Here is an 18,667-nt window from a genome sequence, read left to right as displayed (position 1 = left end):
AGCCCTCAGGTCTTTATTTTTAGTCATTAACTCAAAGTAAGCTTTTTTCTTACAGTGAAGTTTTGTCTAGTGTGAAGCATTAGAGTCTGTGTTATGAAGAGACTTAAGAGAGATTCACCTGTGCTTGCTGACTTCCTGCAGTGGTTCCCTACTGGGGTGCTGAGCCACACTTGTCCCTTCAGGCAAGTCAAGGTATATCGGGGGAATTTGTACAACAATATGGTATCGCTAAAACAATTGAAGAGATCATAACACGCTAAAGAGGCCACTCTGCACGGATATAAATATGGTGTGCCTTGAGATTTTGGTTTGATCATAGGTGTGCCTTTGGCAAAAAAAAAAAGAACATCTTGAAAACCACTGTTTTACTCAAAATCATTGGAGCTCCCTGTAGATCTGCATTACAGACATTATAGACCAGAAATCCCAGTTTAGCTGGGATTTTTTCCTGTGCTGGTGGCCCCATATTTGACAATTTAAAAAAAGAAATACCATTGTTTCATGCATTTACCTGCAACTTTTTATAAAGTTGCATTCTTACAGATAATTGTTGGGCTTTTGCCTTTGTTTGGACAGAAAAGCTGAAGAGAGACTGGACATTTAGGGTGGAGAGAATGAGGGAATGGGGTGTATGATCTATGAATTGAGCTTAACTGGTGCCTCCATTTCATTTCAGTGTGAACTAATGTTTGTATAACTCTGGGGATGCAATACTGAGGCAAAAGTTCAGCACATCTTCTGATATCTGCCAAGCTTCTCTCCATAACTCCAAATTCTCAATCTGCTTTGACCTCCTCAGGCTGCTGTCTAGTATCACACCAAGGAGTCTGAATTCTTCAGCTTGTTCAGTGTACACATCTTTAATGGATACGTTTAACTTTGGCTTGTCTTTTAATACAAGTTTGATCCAAACACAATATTCTTTTATTTTAAACAACTTAAGAACAAGCCTGTTACTCCATACCCAATCAACAACAGCTTGTAGTTCCTTTCTAAAGTGTCGGCACATCCTGAACTGATCCTGCTGGTAGATAAAGAGTTGTATCATCTGCATACATAACCACTTTATTCATTGGTCATTGGTGAATACTGAGAAAAGTAGTGGTCCCAAGCAGCTTCCTTGTGGTACACCACATTGCAACCATTTCATTTTGAAAAACTTCCATTACAAAATACATACTGCTTTCTATTAGACAAATAACATTTAAACCAGCTTACTGTATTTGGTTTAAATTTGTAAAATGTATAAAGTAACACAGTGTTAATTTTGGCAGCCAATTCTAGATTTAGTCTTAGTTTTAGTCTTCAGACAAAAATAGTTTTAGTTTTGGTTACATTTTAGTCCTATTTACCCTTCATAGTTTTAGTCTAAACTCTGAAAACATTTTAGTCCAGTTTTAGTCGTCAAAAAGTCCTTACATTTTAGTCTGTGCAGGTTCTCAGTCCTCCAAGTCATGGTTATCCAACATTGATCAAAGGGCAACTAGACTGCTTTTTTTAATTTTATGGAAATTTGGATTTTTTGGATTTCAGTTGAAGGTGAAATAAACATTTCAGTTCCAAAAAATGAGAATTTTCTGGCTATAATTTGTTTTTCCAGGCATTCATGGGTTAAAGATGTGGCAAAAAAAAGTCCAACCAAACACCCAGCAGCCAGTTTTATAAGCTTTGATAGCATCAGTGTTCATAATACTCTGTAGGAAAGAAACGAAATTAGATTTTTGCTGATACTTCTACCCTTTTACCCTTTTTGTCATACATGACAAACATTTGATTCTACCATGAATACAAAGGTTTCCTTTTCTGAAGGAGACATTAAGTCTCTGTTAGAAGGTATTACACTTCATGTATGATGTGCAAAATTTAATTTTAACAGTGAGACTCAAAACTTCACATGCTTTTTTGAGAGCTACAAACAACTTTGAAAGCCCACTGATGGACAATGAGCTCTGCAGAGCACTTCATAAAAATTTGAGCTTTTTATGGAGCTTAAACTTTCAAATAAAAATTAACTGTTCTAATTACACAACATATTATTTTCAATTGCAGAAATAAAACGGTCTGTAGCTCAGAGCTGAATATCCCGTCCTTATAATACACTTCAGAGTTTAAATAATAAGGATGAAAAAGGAAAAAGCTTCTGCCAGGGTAGGTCTGTTGGTTCTGCTGAAAACTCCACAAACTTAAAGCCCCTGTGAAGTAACGTGTCGTAACACTCTAGATATGTTGGAATTAGGTTTCTGTGAACATGTGAAAACAATGAGCTCTACAAGTTATGTGAGCAGGGCAAAAATCTGATCCCATTACATCAGATTTCACAGTGTTTTGGGCTTTTTATGTCTTTATTTATAGAGGAGGACAGCGGATAGAATGAGAAACAAGGCTGAGAGAGTGGGGAAGAGCAGTGTACGATCGAACCGCTGGGCCCTCTGAGCCTGAACCCTCATATCAGCTTTTAAGCTATTATCTGCCAATACTTACACCATGCCAATAATACTGTGTATGCCTAGTGTTTTGTTTCAGTTTTTATACTTGAACAATGCCTGCCACATCTGAAATTAATCTGTCTTTACTATCATTGTTAAAGCTTTTTCTAGCCTACGAACTACAGGCAGGGACAGATAGATGTTGCTGCTTTGCCAAACTGTTTCAGTGTCATTTTTAGTAACCTGCCATGCCATCTCTCTAAAAAGCTTAAGGAACATCTCTATATACTTATAAAGCAACTGGCGTGAAAAATGCTTGTGGTTGTAATGTTTAAAAAACATGAGCATCCTATTACACAGTATTTTCTTCCTATGTAAATGAGCTCACACTGCATACCATACAAAACTATTAAAGCACAATGCTGACTCTAAATCACCGCCAAGGGCTGTTTTCAGTATTCAGAATGTTCCCACACAGAAATTTAAGATGACAGATAAAATTTATATCTGTGTCATTAAACTGCCTTTTTTTATTTTTGTGTTAAGGAACAGAACTCCAAGAATCTGGATGACCACAGAGAAATGGATGACATGTCAGAGAGGACGTCCCCAAACAAAAACCTCAAATCTCCGCAGAAAGGTTCCAAACGACTGAAAACTGCTCCCTTCAAGGTGACCCTGCTGGACTCCTCCGAGTTCGAAGGAGAAATTGAGGTATGCTTAATGGGAAACAGTTTCTCTGCTACATGTTGTAGAATAAGTCGGAGCACACTTTGAGCAAACCATTGGAAAAGCGATGTTCTTTTTACCTTTGTACTTAGTCTTTTCTTTCAGGCACTTTTGTGTGTGTTGCTTTGTGCTGCACAGATATTGGAAGCATGGGGTATAAACAGGCAAAGAGAATAAAAGAGAGGGCGCCATGCTGAGAGCTCTCCGGGAGGGCGAAGCCAAAGCAATGTTACACATTTCTGTACTACACACAATGGCACAAAAAAGCTCAATATGAAAGTCTTCATTCCCTCAAGAAATCTGTTGTCATTACTTCAGCAGTGTGAAAAAGGACAGTTCCCTCTTGGTGGTTAAAGAAACTGTAGGCATGCTTATGAGAGGAGAAAAGAGATGGATGCAAGTCCCCTGCCTTTTACTGAATGAAGCTGTGGGCATGCATGAAAGAAGATTGAAGAGATTGATGTGAGCCCCCCCTGCCACAGATAAATGCAATGAGAGAAACTGAAGATTTTAAAGCTTTGATGATTAGCAGCAGTTATAAAACTTGGGAGGCCTTCTCTGAGTAGCTTTTGAATAGTAAGTTTGTACAGTCTTTTTAATGTTCTTTGAAATTAGGAGATACTCACTTATATGATCAGGCAGTACTAATATAAACTTCTTAAATATCTACAAACAAAACATCTTCAGCATCACAGGTTATAGTGCAATCAGTACCTAAAATACTCATCATTGTTCTCTGTATGACCAGGTCAGGTGGCCTTTTTTACCACTCATAGGCTGAATCATTGGCATACCCTCATTTATAAGCCTATACTTAATCTGCTTCCGTCAGAAAAGTGCTGGATGCTAAAATTTTGGCTCTGTGACTCAATCACAAGACTTATGTTTGCTCTCTGTTCCCAAAGTCCGTCTTGGAATGGGTAAAAGGAGTTTCAGGAAAGCTGCTCCTGCAGCCTGGAACTGCTGTGTCTGAGGGAGCTGGTCTCTTTAAATCTTTTTAAAAGCAGATTGAAGGTGTTGGAGCAGGATGCATCAGGTAATAGATGTTTTTGACTAATGACTGTGCTTAGGATTGGTTGATCTGTGTGTCATGTGTCATACGCTGCTGCCCATCTTGGCCAGGATGCTCTTGTAAATGAGATTCTTGATCTCAGTTAGACTTTTCTGGTTAGCTACATATAAATAATACTAATGAAATTTGTTGCAGCATTTGGCCAAAAGTCAGTCTTCTATTTCATGCAAATCCTCAAGTCCAACCATTATGTCTGCAAATAGTTTCAGAAGGGTAGAGACACAGTCAGGATCAAGGGGGAAAACCTGAAAACATCACATCTGCTTTGAGCTGAGTAGAAAAAAGAAACCTTTAGTTCTACTGCTAAAGAGCTGCTGTGTGGCCTTCTACTACAATAAAAAGTTGAAAATTAGATTCTTTTATGTTTCAGTTTTATATTTTATCAGGCTGAAGTACAGAGCCGAGCAGGAGAACACCATAGTTGTAACCCTTTCATCTGAGGACGAGCTTGATCCAAACTCCAAAGGTGTATATCTGCAGTTAGCACATCATGTATATTAAATCTTATGCTCACTTTATCCAAACAGTGTTCGATTATTTCAGGGGTGTCATGAAGTTTGGATCTATATTAAGTTTAACTCTTCATATGTACAGTGAATGTCATTTTTCTCTATCAATGCTCTAAAACCAGGTTACTAAAGACAAGGAAGGACACTGATATCGTTCATCTAGTCTTTTATAAAATATGGACAACTGTCCTCTTCTATTTTGTTAATTGTGCCATTTCTTGTCAATGACTCAGTACAGAACACTACAGCTTGTTGGAATCGGCGTCCAACAAATTCATGGCATAACAGGCTTGGGATAGGTTTCTTTTCACTATTTTCCCAACTACAGTGCCGTGAAAAAGTATTTGCCCCTTTTTGCATATTTATCACACTTAAATGTTTCGGATCATCAAACCAGTTTTATATTTCACAAAGAAAACCCAAGAAAATACAAAATGCAGTGTCTGTATGATTATTTAATTTCTTAAGGGGGGAAACAAATCCGAACCTATCTGACCCTTTGTGAAAAGGTGATTGCCCTCCTTGTTAAATCATGAGTTAACTGTGATTTACCACAGTTTTTGGAAAGCTGATTTCAGTTTCACTGGCCACACCCAGACCTGATTACCACCAGATTTTTGAATCAAGAAATCACTTAAATAGAAGCTGTCAGGCAAAGTGAAGTAGGCTACAAGATCTCAGAAAGAAATGCATCATGCCACAATCCAAAAAAAATCAAGAACAAATGAGAAACAAAGTGATTGAAATCTATCAGTCTGGAAAAGGTCAGAACCATTTCCAAGGCTTTGGGACTCCAGCGAACCACAGTCAGAGCCATTATCCACAAATGGAGAAAACTGAGATCAGTTGTGAACCTTCCCAGGAGTGGTCGGACAACCGAAATGACCCCAAGAGTGCAACAACAACTCATCCAGGAGGTCCCAAAAGAACCCAGAACCACATCCAAAGACCTGCAGGCCTCACTGGCCTCAGTTAATGTCAGAGTCCATGACTCAACCATCAGAAAGACAATGGGCAAAAATGGCATTATGGGAGAGTTCCAAGACCAAAACCACTGCTGACAAAAAAAGAACACAAATGCTCGTCTCACATTTGCCAAAAAAACATCTTGATGATCCCCCAAATTTTTATAGAAATATTCTGTGGACTGACGAGACAAAAGTTTAACTTTTTGGAAGGTGTGCGGCTCGTTACATCTGGCATAAAAATAACAGCATTTCATAAAAAGAACATCATGCCAACAGTCAAACATGGTGGTGGCAGTGTGTTGGTCTGGGGCTGCTTGCTGCTTCAGGACCTTGACCACTTGCTGTGATTTATGGAACAATGGATTCTTCCATCTACCAGAAAATCTTGAAGGCCAACGTCCGGCCATCAGTTCATGCCCTCGGGCTCAAGCGCTCTTGGGTTATGCAGCAGGACAACGATCCAAAACATACCAGCAAGTCCACCTCTGGATGACTCAAAATCAACAAAGTTAAGGTTTTGGAGTGGCCAAGTGAAAGTCTGGACTTAAATCCAATCAAGATGCTGTGGTATGACCTTAAACATGCACTTCATTCTTCAAAACCCTCCAAAATGGTTGAGTTAAAACAATTCTGTGGCTATGAGGTTCATAGTCACACAGTGTCATCAGGCTGGTTTTCACACACAGCTGCTGTCAGATTCCATTATTAAGTAGGTGGTTAACTGAGGTGTATGGGGAACACTGTATGTCATGTGCACATGTGTTTGAATGGCACAAAAGATTTATTGAAGGCAGAGAGGATGTCCAAGACGATGATTGTTCTAGGCATCCATGCACATCAAAAACTTCTGAATCAATTTGGCAAATTAAAAACGCAAGAAAATTTTTGGTGACATTGAACGAAACCCACATTTTTTAGATGGAGTGATTACATGCAATGAAACTTGAATCTTCCAATGCGATCCTGAGACAAAACTGCAGTCAGTGTGTTGGAAAACACCATTGTCCCCAAGGATGAAGAAAGCTGGTTAAATCCATTACTAACTGAATGCCAGCTTCATCCTATGCTATTTGCATAAAATCATAACTCCAAAGTTTAGCAGCTAGAGATCATTTCTGCTTGCACAGAACAGTGTAGAAATAGAAAGACAGCACTTTCCAGCTGAATCAAAACCGCTTACTGCCTACTTCCTGCTGATTCATGACACCAGTATTTACTTTCTTCATTCCAGTGGTTGTTCCTGCTGTGACTCCAGCTTACTGTGACATCACATGCACATCCTCTGCTAAATGTTTCCGCACATTTTTGATTCTCTGTCATTTCTTTAGTCTCTTCTACAACTGGCTGTTGCTGAAGGAAATTCTGACCTGCTCCAGAATGTAATGTCTTCTCCCTTCAACACTCTTTTGCTGAGTATGATACAGTTTGGGCCAGGAGTTCTTCCATAAAAGTGATGTCTTACAGACAAAATGAAAATTTACTTTACTATGTAGACAACTACGCAGCAATATTTTAAGCAATTTCATTTGATTCTACTCAATGAAAATCTACCCAGACACTTAAGACACTCTCCATCATGATTTTCTGGTGTGGCACAGTGCCTCTTTGCCTCAGATGACACAGAGTTAAGGCTTCTTTCTGGGCCAGTGGGTAGCAGCCAGCCTGTGTCATATCTCAGTATGCTGCTGCTGCATTTATTCAGAAAGAAGTCTGATTGATTCAGCATGGACTTAGATTTCAGATAGTATTCACATTTTTGTCTGGAGCGGACTACAGATGACCTATATAGGCATATGCCATTTCCTTATTTGCTACCTGCATGACTACTAGCTCATTTCTGCTCAATTTTGGCAGTCATGTAAACATTTTTGTCCCTCTGGAAGGGTTTTTTGAAACAAATGTTGCTGTAAATTTGAGCAGGAGCCTGTGGTTTCAGAGGTTGACGCTCTGTTTCCTTGAAATAATTTTTTTTGGTGCTGGAAAGCCGAGCAATAATAGTTTATTTTGGCTTGTGTCATCTGCAAGGCCTCAATAGGACTGAAAGGCAAGTCAGAAAAAAGCTTGTTCACTCTTTACTCACTCTTCAGTGCTGTTTTTTCACAAATCTATCATCAGACAGACTGTTTAATATTTCCATTGCATGCGATATATTTTACATTTCTTTTTAGGGGAGTCCCACAAGTGATTTGTAAAGGCATGACTTCAAAAATTCTTGAAGATGATTGGATGAATGTTCTGTCTGTCACATTCATTAAGGGCAAATCAGAGGGACAAGACAAAATGAGGCAGTAGGCATGCGTAGCATCCTCAGATTACAGTAGTAACCTGAGCTTAGCAGGAAGGCATTGTGGTACCAATGGTGAATCTTGTTGGTGGATAAAATTCATGCCAGACCAGTTGTGCTTCTGTTTCAATAAAGATATGTTGTCCAGACTCCAAAAAAACTGATCCTAAAGCTGCATCTGAGCTAATAACTCCACCAGCTGCAGTCATTACTTCCAGCTTGCAAATCAACTAAACCCTGCCCGAAACTATCGAAAACTCAAGTTGGGAGAGAATGAAAATGGTGCTGTACTTTGTGCTTCATTTAAAAAGGGAATGTGGTCCATTTATGATATAACTGCCGCTATAGCTACATCTGAGATAATTGCTACACCAGTGGCAGCCATTGCGAACGGCTTCCAGCACCCCCCCCAGACTGGAGGTTTGCAAGATGAAGTTGCCTGATGAAAGACAGAATCTGGCAACTTCATCTTGCAATGCTAAGTTGAAAATTCCAATTACTCACCAGTAATTACCAATCCAACGACTTAGTGAAGAAAATAATAAAACTAGTCGCTCAGAATGCTGACTCTACCTATCAGACCAGATTTTTCCCAAAAAAGTTTTCCAGTTTTCTGTGAAGCCCACATCGTTTGCAGGACACCACCTTGACAGCCAGCGATTAAAAGATGTCATGCAGCTTTACATGTCATCACTGGTCAGACTGGGGAGGGGGCCAGAGAAAAGTATGGAGTCTTTTTGGGCAAAAGAACACACCAACACCACATTACTCTTAGTATCTTATGACTGTCGACTCAGGAGTCATTTGCACCGACATGAATTATAATTTTAGCAAATCTACATTTTACTCTTTTCAGCAGCTTTAGATGGGATTTGATGCCGCCCACTCTGCCCCCAAAAACTGAACTATGCCGGCTGACTTCTCTAACTTCACATTTTTCACTTTGGTGTCACTGATAACCAGAGTTTTATATTCTCAGTGGATGTGTCAAAGTCTGTTTAATACTTGAAGCGATGATCTGAGTGGGTGTTAGTCTTACCGCAGGGTTAGACTTTCCCCGTACAGTTACCTATCCACTCCGTCCAGCTGCTTGGGACCTGCCAGGGGTTAAGAGCCTAGGCTAGGTCACCTCACATCTACAGGGGCTGGATAACTATAGCTGCATATTAGGGTTTGGCTCCGTTGGTGTGGAGCTGTTTTTCATGGTTAGCCTGACCTCCAAAGCTACAAATAAGCTTCATTTAATTAAAGTACCACTATCAGTAAAGGAGGAGGGGGAAAACTTAACATTTGGTACACTGGGCAAGAGAGAGCAGGAGATGCAGAAAGAAAAGTCATTACTAGGCTAAGTGCTAAGCTGGCTACGCTAAGTTGCAATCAAAGAGGAAAGGGAGGCTAGCTGCTACACAGTGAGGGGGCTTGTTGTTCACCATATGTATGTCCAAATGCACAATAGCTATAAGACAGCAGCGATATGAAATAGAACAGAGTGAATTATGTAACTTTAGCTTGATCAATGGTACTAGGAACACAGCAACAAAGCAACTACATAAATGGGAAGTGATACAATATGCTAACTGTATGTCAGCACGTCAGAATGAAGAGATCAGGGCATGTAATGGGGCATGTCGAGAGGGACAACATCTTTGGAATGTTTTGAAAATCTGTAAATTTTTATTATTTTTTTTATGGCACCATTTTTCGAACCAGTACACCCAAGTTGTCTTCTGATAGATATCAAGGACAGTTGGAGCAACAGTTTGTCGTGCAAATCAACACAGACAGACAGAAAGGCACTCCACCAATTATCGTAGTAAGATCTGTGTTGATAGGAGATTTTTTTCCAGAGATTATTCTGCTCAAATAACCTGAAGTCAACTGGAAGGGCTGGAATTCGATTCTTAACTCTTCCGGTAGCATGTCGATGTATTCTTGGGCAGGACACTTAACCCCAAATTGTTCCTTCTGCTGCATCTTTGTTGCGTGAATGAGCATGATTGAAATCAAATTAAACTAACAGATACTTGTTATTCTCTGTCATCAGTGGGTTAATGAAGTCTGAGTGGGTGCCGTCTGCTGAGTAAAAAGTTCTGTGGGTAGTCTGATGACTAGAGAAGTGTTATACAACCCAAAGTCCATTTACCATTTATATTGCATTGTGCAATGTAAATTCAAGCACTGTGCATGCTTGAATTATACTGCTACCTTGAAAGGCAAATACGGTCTTTATTTCTCAGTACAATTAAATGACACGATTAATTGTATTTGATTTTCACTCCAGCCTCCCCAGCCTGGACAGGCATGATGCCTCTGCTTTGGAACAAGCATGCTAACTGGGTGTTAGAAAATCTATAGTTATTACATGGTTGTGAGCCGAGTGCAGCCAAGGAGAAAATAGAGGAGCAATGTTATTATGAGCCAGCCCTAAGGATACTTTCACACAACTGCATGAAACTTTGTGTGTGTCTTTTGGTATTCTAGGAAGGCTTCCTTTAATGTATGAGCGTGTGTGAGGTGGGGATATCAGGAATGCTACGCTTGTGCTAACCTCTGTGAAAACATCCAGAAATACCTGTGGGCTTTTCCACACAACAACAGTAGTTAGCATAATGTTTATGAAAGCTTTTGTGTCTGAAGTGCTCTCCCCAAATATTCACCTGCCCTTGCAGCTCTGCCAGTCATTACTAGAGAAAGTACAAAGCAGCCTCTTGTCAGCCCAGACTTTATTGAAAATTCAGTCCGCCTCGCACCTTGGGGTCATGGACAGGCTTGCTTTCACTTCCTGTCTTTGATAGGGTTGCACATTGTGCACATATATCATAACATAGAATCTCACTCATACTTTTAGGAGTTTATCATTACGTCCCTGTGAGACTGGAGCACACACTTCGGGGTGCTTTCACGGGCAAATGAAGTCTCTTGTCATTGATGTGCTGCTGATTCTGCCAGTTGTCCTCAGACAGGGGACAAGGCACCCAGTCCCCCATTGGCTGGGTGTGGTCTGCCTGACCTTGCATGGTCTAGCCTAAAGTGCCAATACAAAGAAAAGTGTTCATGCTGTTTATATTTTTCAACATGACAAAGATGCATGATTTTAGGTATCCACTCAAGTTTCAATGCTGTTGTTTATTATGTTTATAAAATAATTATTGTTTCAGGGCAGAAAAATCTGTCTGGATCATGTCAGTCATAACATTATAAAACTACATGCTGATCTGCTCTACTTACTTTATTAAATATTTATTTATTATTTTTATATTTTTTGTTGGGACCCTACTGACAGACATACAAAGTGTTGCTTCATGATCCTGTCACCCGTAATGAGGCAAAGACAAATACTTTCTCACATCCTAGACCTGAGATATCAAGAAACAAGACAATTGGGATATATCTGCATCTGTTTCCCTGGCAACTGCTCGCTCCATCTCACTGTCACTTGGGTGTCAGGGGAAGAGGGACCGTTTGTGTGAGATAATAACACACTGATGTGTGTTTTATGGTTATCTTTTCCCAATTTAACAGTAAAGAAATTTTGGTAAGTAAAATATTTGCTCAAACAAGTCAGGATGTCCATGTTGGTTCTGAATGGTAAAGGTATTGACTGTAAGAGGTGAAAGATAAACGGAGGGTGTTTTTTCTTCTTCTTACAAAATTATTAAACCAAATCAATGAACAAAAAAAAAAAAAAAAAAAGATAGCATTTTCTTAACTGTGCACTTACAGTTGAATTTCTCATGGGTGATAGATGTGCATGCAGTGATGATGAAAACCACAGTCAATCAGTGCAAGTGACTCTGTGTGTTTCCTTTCACCACTTCCCTTTTCTCTGTTTTCTTTTGCAGTTATTTTTTCCAATCACAATTATTACCAAACTTTTTTTTTCTGCCTATGCGATCAGTACCCAAACATCACATTTTCTGACATAAACAAAGGATATATTTATAGAAATATTTGTGCCCAAGTATTTATGACCAGAGAACAATAAGTAACATACTAATTTGTCATTTTTGTATGTTTCTTAAAAAAAAAAAAAAAAAAACAGAAAACAGCATTTTTTTGTAACTATAATTAATCAATTTAAACTATAATGCAACAAAACAAAATTATCAAAATGAATTAAAAATAAGAAAAAAAAGACACTTATTGTCAGAGTTACTGGTGTGGATTTAATCTTTAAAGGACCCAGAAATTTACCCAAGTTCCAGGTTCACTTGAAAAGTCTCCAGAAGAGCTATAAAGGTATGGATAGCGTTGTTAGAATGGCAGAACAGTGGGCTTCCAGAGGAAAGAAAGTAATTTATGGTTCGAAAGTTATTTAACTTTAAATAATGTGTCTACTCTTGTCGTCTACGACAACGTCAGAGTAAACCCACTTCTGCATGGACATCTATACCACTGAGTGGAACTATATCAATATTTTTTACACAAAATTTTACATTGACAAACATGATGTGCCTATCTAGCAATACCGAGTCTTTTGCCATGGCAGTATCACTGATGGTCTACTAGTGTTTTCTGACCAAGACAGACTGTTTTTACGTACAGATATGAAAATAGATCATGTTTCCTAAAGGACTATTACATTTTTATTACCATGGTTTTGACTATATATATATTAAAATCTTGTCTTGAATCTATCTGATGTTTCAGAATATAAATGATACATCACTGGTCCCCAGACTAATGTAGAATTTAAATGATGATTTGACAAGACATAATTTTAAATAGTTTTTGCATCTCACTAACTCTCTTGGATGGTACGTTGTTAAAAATATAAAAGAAATCACTCGTTTCTCTTGATTTGGTTGATATTCCATTTTTTTCTTTTGTACCTGTTTAGTCTTCATTTGATGTCTTTGTTTGTTTAAGACTTCACTAGTTTCGATCTCAGTATCCTGAAACTGTCTTTACTGTCCTATATCAGTGATCATCAACCACGTTTGGACAAGGGCCGGCTATTTCCTATGCAGACACTTTGAGGGCTGAACTTTCAAATAAATTGAAAAGATTTTTAAAATGGTCTAATTATCATGTTTTTTTTTTTTTTTTTTATATTTTTATTTTTATTTTTTTCATATAAATGTAATTGCCTGGCTCTAACACTGAGATCAGTCCTATATTGCAGCCAGCCACAAGGAGGTGTTTGAGATATTTCTGTGGTTGTTGTCCATCACTGGGTTTGATACTTACATGCTGTGCAGTGATATGTGAAAAACCCAAGCAGGAAAAATACACTTCCAAAATGCCTGAAGGCTGACAGGTGGATTTCTGAAAAATGGATGAAACATAAAGTCATTCCTGATGAAACTCTTTCAATCTCATTTATTTTTTGGTGTTGTTTTAATGGCAGTAGGATGTTGTTTTTCTTATATGGTTGTGAATTTGTTAATTTTCTGGGGGCCAGATGGGAAGATGTAGGGGGCCTGATGTGGCCCCCACACCGCCAGTTGATGATCACTGTTCTACATTATATGTTTGTTTTGTCTTTAATTTGTAGCACTGGTCTGGGTCCCACACCTTTGCACAATGAAAAATGCATAGATGAAGAACTGATTCGGAAAAAGAAATATTGATTAAAATGATCAAAATGCCTAATATTAGCCATCTGTTCATGGTAAGAGATCAAAGTACATTCACTGTGAGAACACTGTGTAGAGCGGATATACAGTAATTGACTGAGCACTGCTAAGTATGGCCTCATTCAGGCTCATTTATCACAGACAGGAGAGCTGTTTATCTGAGTATCCCTGACTGACACTCCACCCTGGCACACTGTCTTCAATGCAAAAACATGAATTTTTCATTTGAATGTAAGAGGAAGTGTTTCTGGAAGGCTTACCTTGAACTCTGTCACAGAAGAAGAAATCCCTGCCTGCTGTACAAAGACTGGTCTTCTCCTGCAGTTCACAACTCATTCTCACTGTCAAGGGTTTGATGCACACTGACTGCAACATGTCACCAAGTGGCTGAGCTGTTTTATAATACGTCAAACCAGAGAACAGAAAAGCAATCTTTACAAGCACAGCTGTGTAATGGGCTCTGATATTTGTGAGCCAAATTTTTCCCAGTGCTGCTTGAGCTGCAGCTTTAGACCTCAGAGGTTTGAAAAGAAACTTTTCACATCTTTCCTCTGCATCATTTCTTACACTTTCTACCATCTTTTTCATCTGTTTGTCTCTGCAGAAACACTCAAAAGGACAGACTCTAATGGACATGGTGTGCGAGCACCTCAACTTGCTGGAGAAGGATTACTTTGGTCTGACCTTTGCCGACACAGACACCCAGAAGGTCAGTGAAATGTTTGCCACATGAAACTCCAGGGACACATCAGTGCATAAATATGTTGCTCACGGAGCATTTTGTATTCCTCTCACTTGTTTGCTGCGTCTCTCTCAGGGATGTGCTATCAGTCATCATTCTGAGATGAATGGAGAAGGCCCAGGTCTGCATGGGCAAAAGGCAATTTACAAATCTTGATGGATGAAAAACTGTCTCATCAAATGTTTGCAGACACAAATCTAGTGAAGATTCAGAGTTTATGAGAAAAACTCAACATATAATAAAAGTTTTATAGGAATACATTTTCAACAGAAACACAGATGCAAGTTTCATCAAACTTAAAAATCATCCTGCTTATATGACATGATTGGCCAACATTAATATGACAATTACTTTAATACATGCTCATTGGTTTGGTTTGGCCTCCACTCCAAAAGAGACATCCTACCACATGAATATAACAAAATTATCATTGTTAACATTTAGTCAAATATACTCAGAATAATTGAGCCTTTTAACAGTAATATAAGCTAAAAGTAGTGTGTTTACACAGTTCTGAGCTCCATAAACAGGTCAGTAGTCTGTATGTCCATTATTGTCAACATGCCGTTTTACATGTCCCAAGAATTCTTCTCAAAACAACCAATCCTGTTATACTCCATCCAAGTCCAAGGCCCAGTTCAGACTAAAGAATTGTGATGGAAAAGTGCCTTTTTAGAACATCATGGAGGACAAATGCCGCTCTGTGAACTGAGCTTTTACACCTTGAACCAAGCCAGCTGTTCGTGTTTCCTTTGATTCAGTTTATCAAATCACTTTTTTCTTATAAATGCGAAATGGAAATGTCATTTTGGTTCGCTTTAAAGTCCCTGTAAAGCAAAATCTAAACTTTGTGTCTAGATATGCTGGAATAAGGTTACTGTAAACATGTGAAAACAATGAGATGTATGAGTATTTTTTGAGCAGGGCAATTTTAGGGACCCACCATATCACTGGCTGCTATGAGTAATTACCCCGCCACCAGCAAGAACAATATAAAATCACTGAGCATTTCACATCAGTACAGTTTGTTATTGTTGTTTTATACTGCGGTTGAATGAACCTCCTCCACCCCTGGCTAGTCATTCAGAGATTCATATGTGAAATATGTCAATGCTGATTGGCCATCACGGTGTGAGTGATTTGCTTGAGTTTAGATTTTCAAATCCCGCAAATAAGCAATGAAGCAAACAGCGTGTTGAACGTGGTACACATTCGCCTTATTCATGCTAACATCTTGTTCAATTCCTGCTGTTCTTGACGTGTATTTGCGGCGTTCACGCTGAAGAGGCAAACTCACATCTCCTCGCATCTTTGCATTGACTTAACATGTGCAAATGATTTCACTCGTGTCTAGTGTGAACACAACATAACATGGATGCTTTACTCTCATGCACTTTACCGTTTCAGTCTATAGGGCTGGGGAGCATACATCACAACCCACTACATTATGGCATGTGATAGCAATGTTGGGGGCTAGAGAAGTAAACAAACAAAAATAGAAAGTGCTCGAACAAGACTGGTGCAGCTGAGCAGTGTTGTTGAAAGGAGTACATGAGGTCTGCTACAACTGTACAAATTTAGGGCTAAAAAGATTTCTTTTTATTGTGCCTTTAACAAATGTGACCGAAGCCGGATAAAGTTCCTGCAAGTCGGCATTCCGGTGGTTGAGAAAAATGGATACAAAGTCATTTTCTTCAAAATGATCATTTTTCGTTTTTTCTCATTTTATGCGAGTCCGACATTTAAACTACTCATTCGATGAAAAAAGAAACACAAATGTGATATTTAAAAGCGTTAATTTTGTGTTTTAAAATGCCCTATTCTCGCAGTTGCTGCAAGGATATTAAGGGGAGGGGAAAGTGAAACTGCGGGGTGATAATTGGCCGCTCAGTCTGCCATTGTTCCTAGTTTCGCCCACTGAGATGGACAATAACAAACACCATATGGCTCAAACGCCACCCCCCCTCAGCATGTAACTACAGCTGTTTCTAGTTATCACCTTTAACAACAAGCCTCAAGATGCACCCTGCAGCAAAGAAAAGTAGAAGAGATGATGAAGAAGCAGCAAGAATTATCAACAGACTTTGGACAACTTCAAGATCACTCGACAGGGCAAGTTTGATGACGGCGGATTTCCTGTGGGAATATTTTGATGAGCGTCACCAGTCCGATTCAGAAGCTTGGTTTGGGTGGACTTTATGTAAATGTGGCCCTATTGTTCACGCCCATCACCCGGCCTGCCTGAAGGTAGGAGAAGTCCTGAAACTTTGAGCCTGTTTTTCTCAGAACAAACAGGAACTAGAAGTTAACATTCAAATGAGCATATCTATGTAAAATATGATCAGATTAAGGTGTATGATACACCATTTGAAAGCTTGGAATCTACGCTTTCATAATGTGGAAAAAAACTCAAAAATGACCTCGGACGACTTGCAGGACTTTTTACCAGCTTTGGTCACAAATATTTGCCAGTAAAGTTTATTTAACTATCTTGCATTTTTTCTTGCTTTTTTAGTAATAATTTAACTAACAAATTTGTCTAACAATAATAACTTGGCATCTTTTTTTATATTATTATTTTTTTAAAATTCGTTCAAATACAATTTCTATTAACACATAATATCTATCAAAATTTAACATGAAGGCTGTGTGAGTGGATACACACCAGTGTAAGCATTCCTACTGCATAAGTGGAAAGACAACAGTAATTCTGCATCTTTTTTACCATTACAGTCATGTGAAGTGGTGCTGCACACTGTCACGCAATAGCACCTTATAACCTTAGTGTGAATTCAGGATATGAGAAAAGAAAGTAATGACAACAGACAGAGGAAGCTTGCTACTGCCAATACACTGCTAATGGGCCAGACGAACTGCGTAGTTACCAACTTGACAGATCTCCCAGAAAGCATTGCAGCATGAACCCTGTAGTCAAATGCATGTAGGTGGACTACAACAACAAAGTGTGACTCCAGAGTTCTGCTTGTGCTGCTCACTATAAGGTAACATTTTCAGAAAATGTATATGCTTTGTAGATTAAATCACTTGGAGTAGCAATCACACCTAATCTCCCTTCCCTATTAGACACTTTTGTATATTTACATCTCACTGCTCTTACTGCATGACATTTTACTGTACAATGTAACAACATGCAAAATACCTGTCATGTTTACTTAAATATATTTAGTTGTTGTAGAAGATGCATGTGCACAGTGGTTGTCATCATCAAAACAGTGTCATCTAAATGGAAAACTTTTTGAAAACAATTCACTGAAAATAGCATGTTTTTTCTGCTTGAATGTTTCTCCAAAGTTTCATCCAAATCCAAAGGAAGTGAATTTACATGCATAGCTCATGTATGCACACTTCTTCAGTAAATCAGCTTTTTTTTTGTAAAAGTTATTACAAAAACTTCTTAAAATTTTAAATCTACCATACCCTCCAAGCTCCCCTTGTGGCTAAATATGGCTTATTGTTAGTAATGTCTGTAATAAATTGCCTAGTTTGCTGAAGTTTTAACTGAATAATGCAGAACAATATCAAACAATTGAAAAACTTTCCACCCAATTAACAGGATTACTGAGGGAGCTGTGAGAGCTTAAGAAGAAATACTTGATCATAAATGTTTCCCAGTTGTGAAATGAAAGACTCACGGCATCTCATTGTTAATATAAACATAAATATTGATTAGAACATCTTTTTAAACCCTGGAATCAACGTGTCTTAAAAGACAAATGTGCCTCAGGCATGTGATGTTTCACAGTTTCTCTCATTTTTATTAAAGCACCAAGCAGTCAAAGAAAAATAATTAGATCTTTGTTGGATAAATGAAACACGCTCTGCAAGCCAAAATTGTTCTGGCCCACCTGTGAATGTTGATGACTGGTGTTTGATCTTAAATTGGATGCACATGCCATGCAGTTGACAATTTTCCCAAGAAATCAACCCAATTAACCCTTACAAATACACTGCAGACTGCAGCCACAGCTGTTGTATTGACACTGGTCTTTTTTAGTGCTGGGGAAACTGTTCTTAACATGCAGTAAAAGAACTAATGCCACGAAAGTCTGAAATTTCCATATGTATAATTTAACACTGGATCCCTTCATGATGCTGATGAATTGCTAATTTGAACAGCCTTTTTTAAAAATTATAATCATCTATATATTTAAGAGCTGTTCAGCAGCTCTGCAGTATTAGAGCGATGTCTCAAAATTCAGCATGTGAACATTAATCAGATGGACTGTGATTCTCTGGATATTTTCTCTAAGGTTTAATTATTTTGGCTTTTGATAAATGCCAACATACATTAAGCTCCGATCAGCTCCGAAATCAATCTGACATTTCAAAAAGAAACT

At 38.5% G+C, this 18,667-nt stretch overlaps 1 protein-coding gene across 12 annotated transcripts in view; it reads left to right on the top strand.

The window, feature by feature from the left end:
* Positions 1–18,667, top strand: part of LOC121506892 (band 4.1-like protein 1) — a 164,019-nt gene that overhangs the window by 102,631 nt on the left and 42,721 nt on the right. For 11 of the 12 annotated variants that reach the window (XM_041782894.1, XM_041782899.1, XM_041782900.1 and 8 more), the window contains exons 3-4: positions 2,973–3,140; positions 14,172–14,276. In XM_041782894.1, coding sequence (XP_041638828.1) covers positions 2,973–3,140; positions 14,172–14,276 — 273 coding nt within the window. The remainder of the gene's footprint in view (positions 1–2,972; positions 3,141–14,171; positions 14,277–18,667) is intronic. The other variant, XM_041782895.1, reaches the window with a different exon arrangement.

Source organism: Cheilinus undulatus, linkage group 3 (genome assembly GCF_018320785.1).
Source record: "Cheilinus undulatus linkage group 3, ASM1832078v1, whole genome shotgun sequence".
In the NCBI taxonomy this organism is placed as follows: Eukaryota; Metazoa; Chordata; class Actinopteri; order Labriformes; family Labridae; genus Cheilinus; species Cheilinus undulatus.
This window is presented reverse-complemented; position numbering and strand designations above follow the sequence as displayed.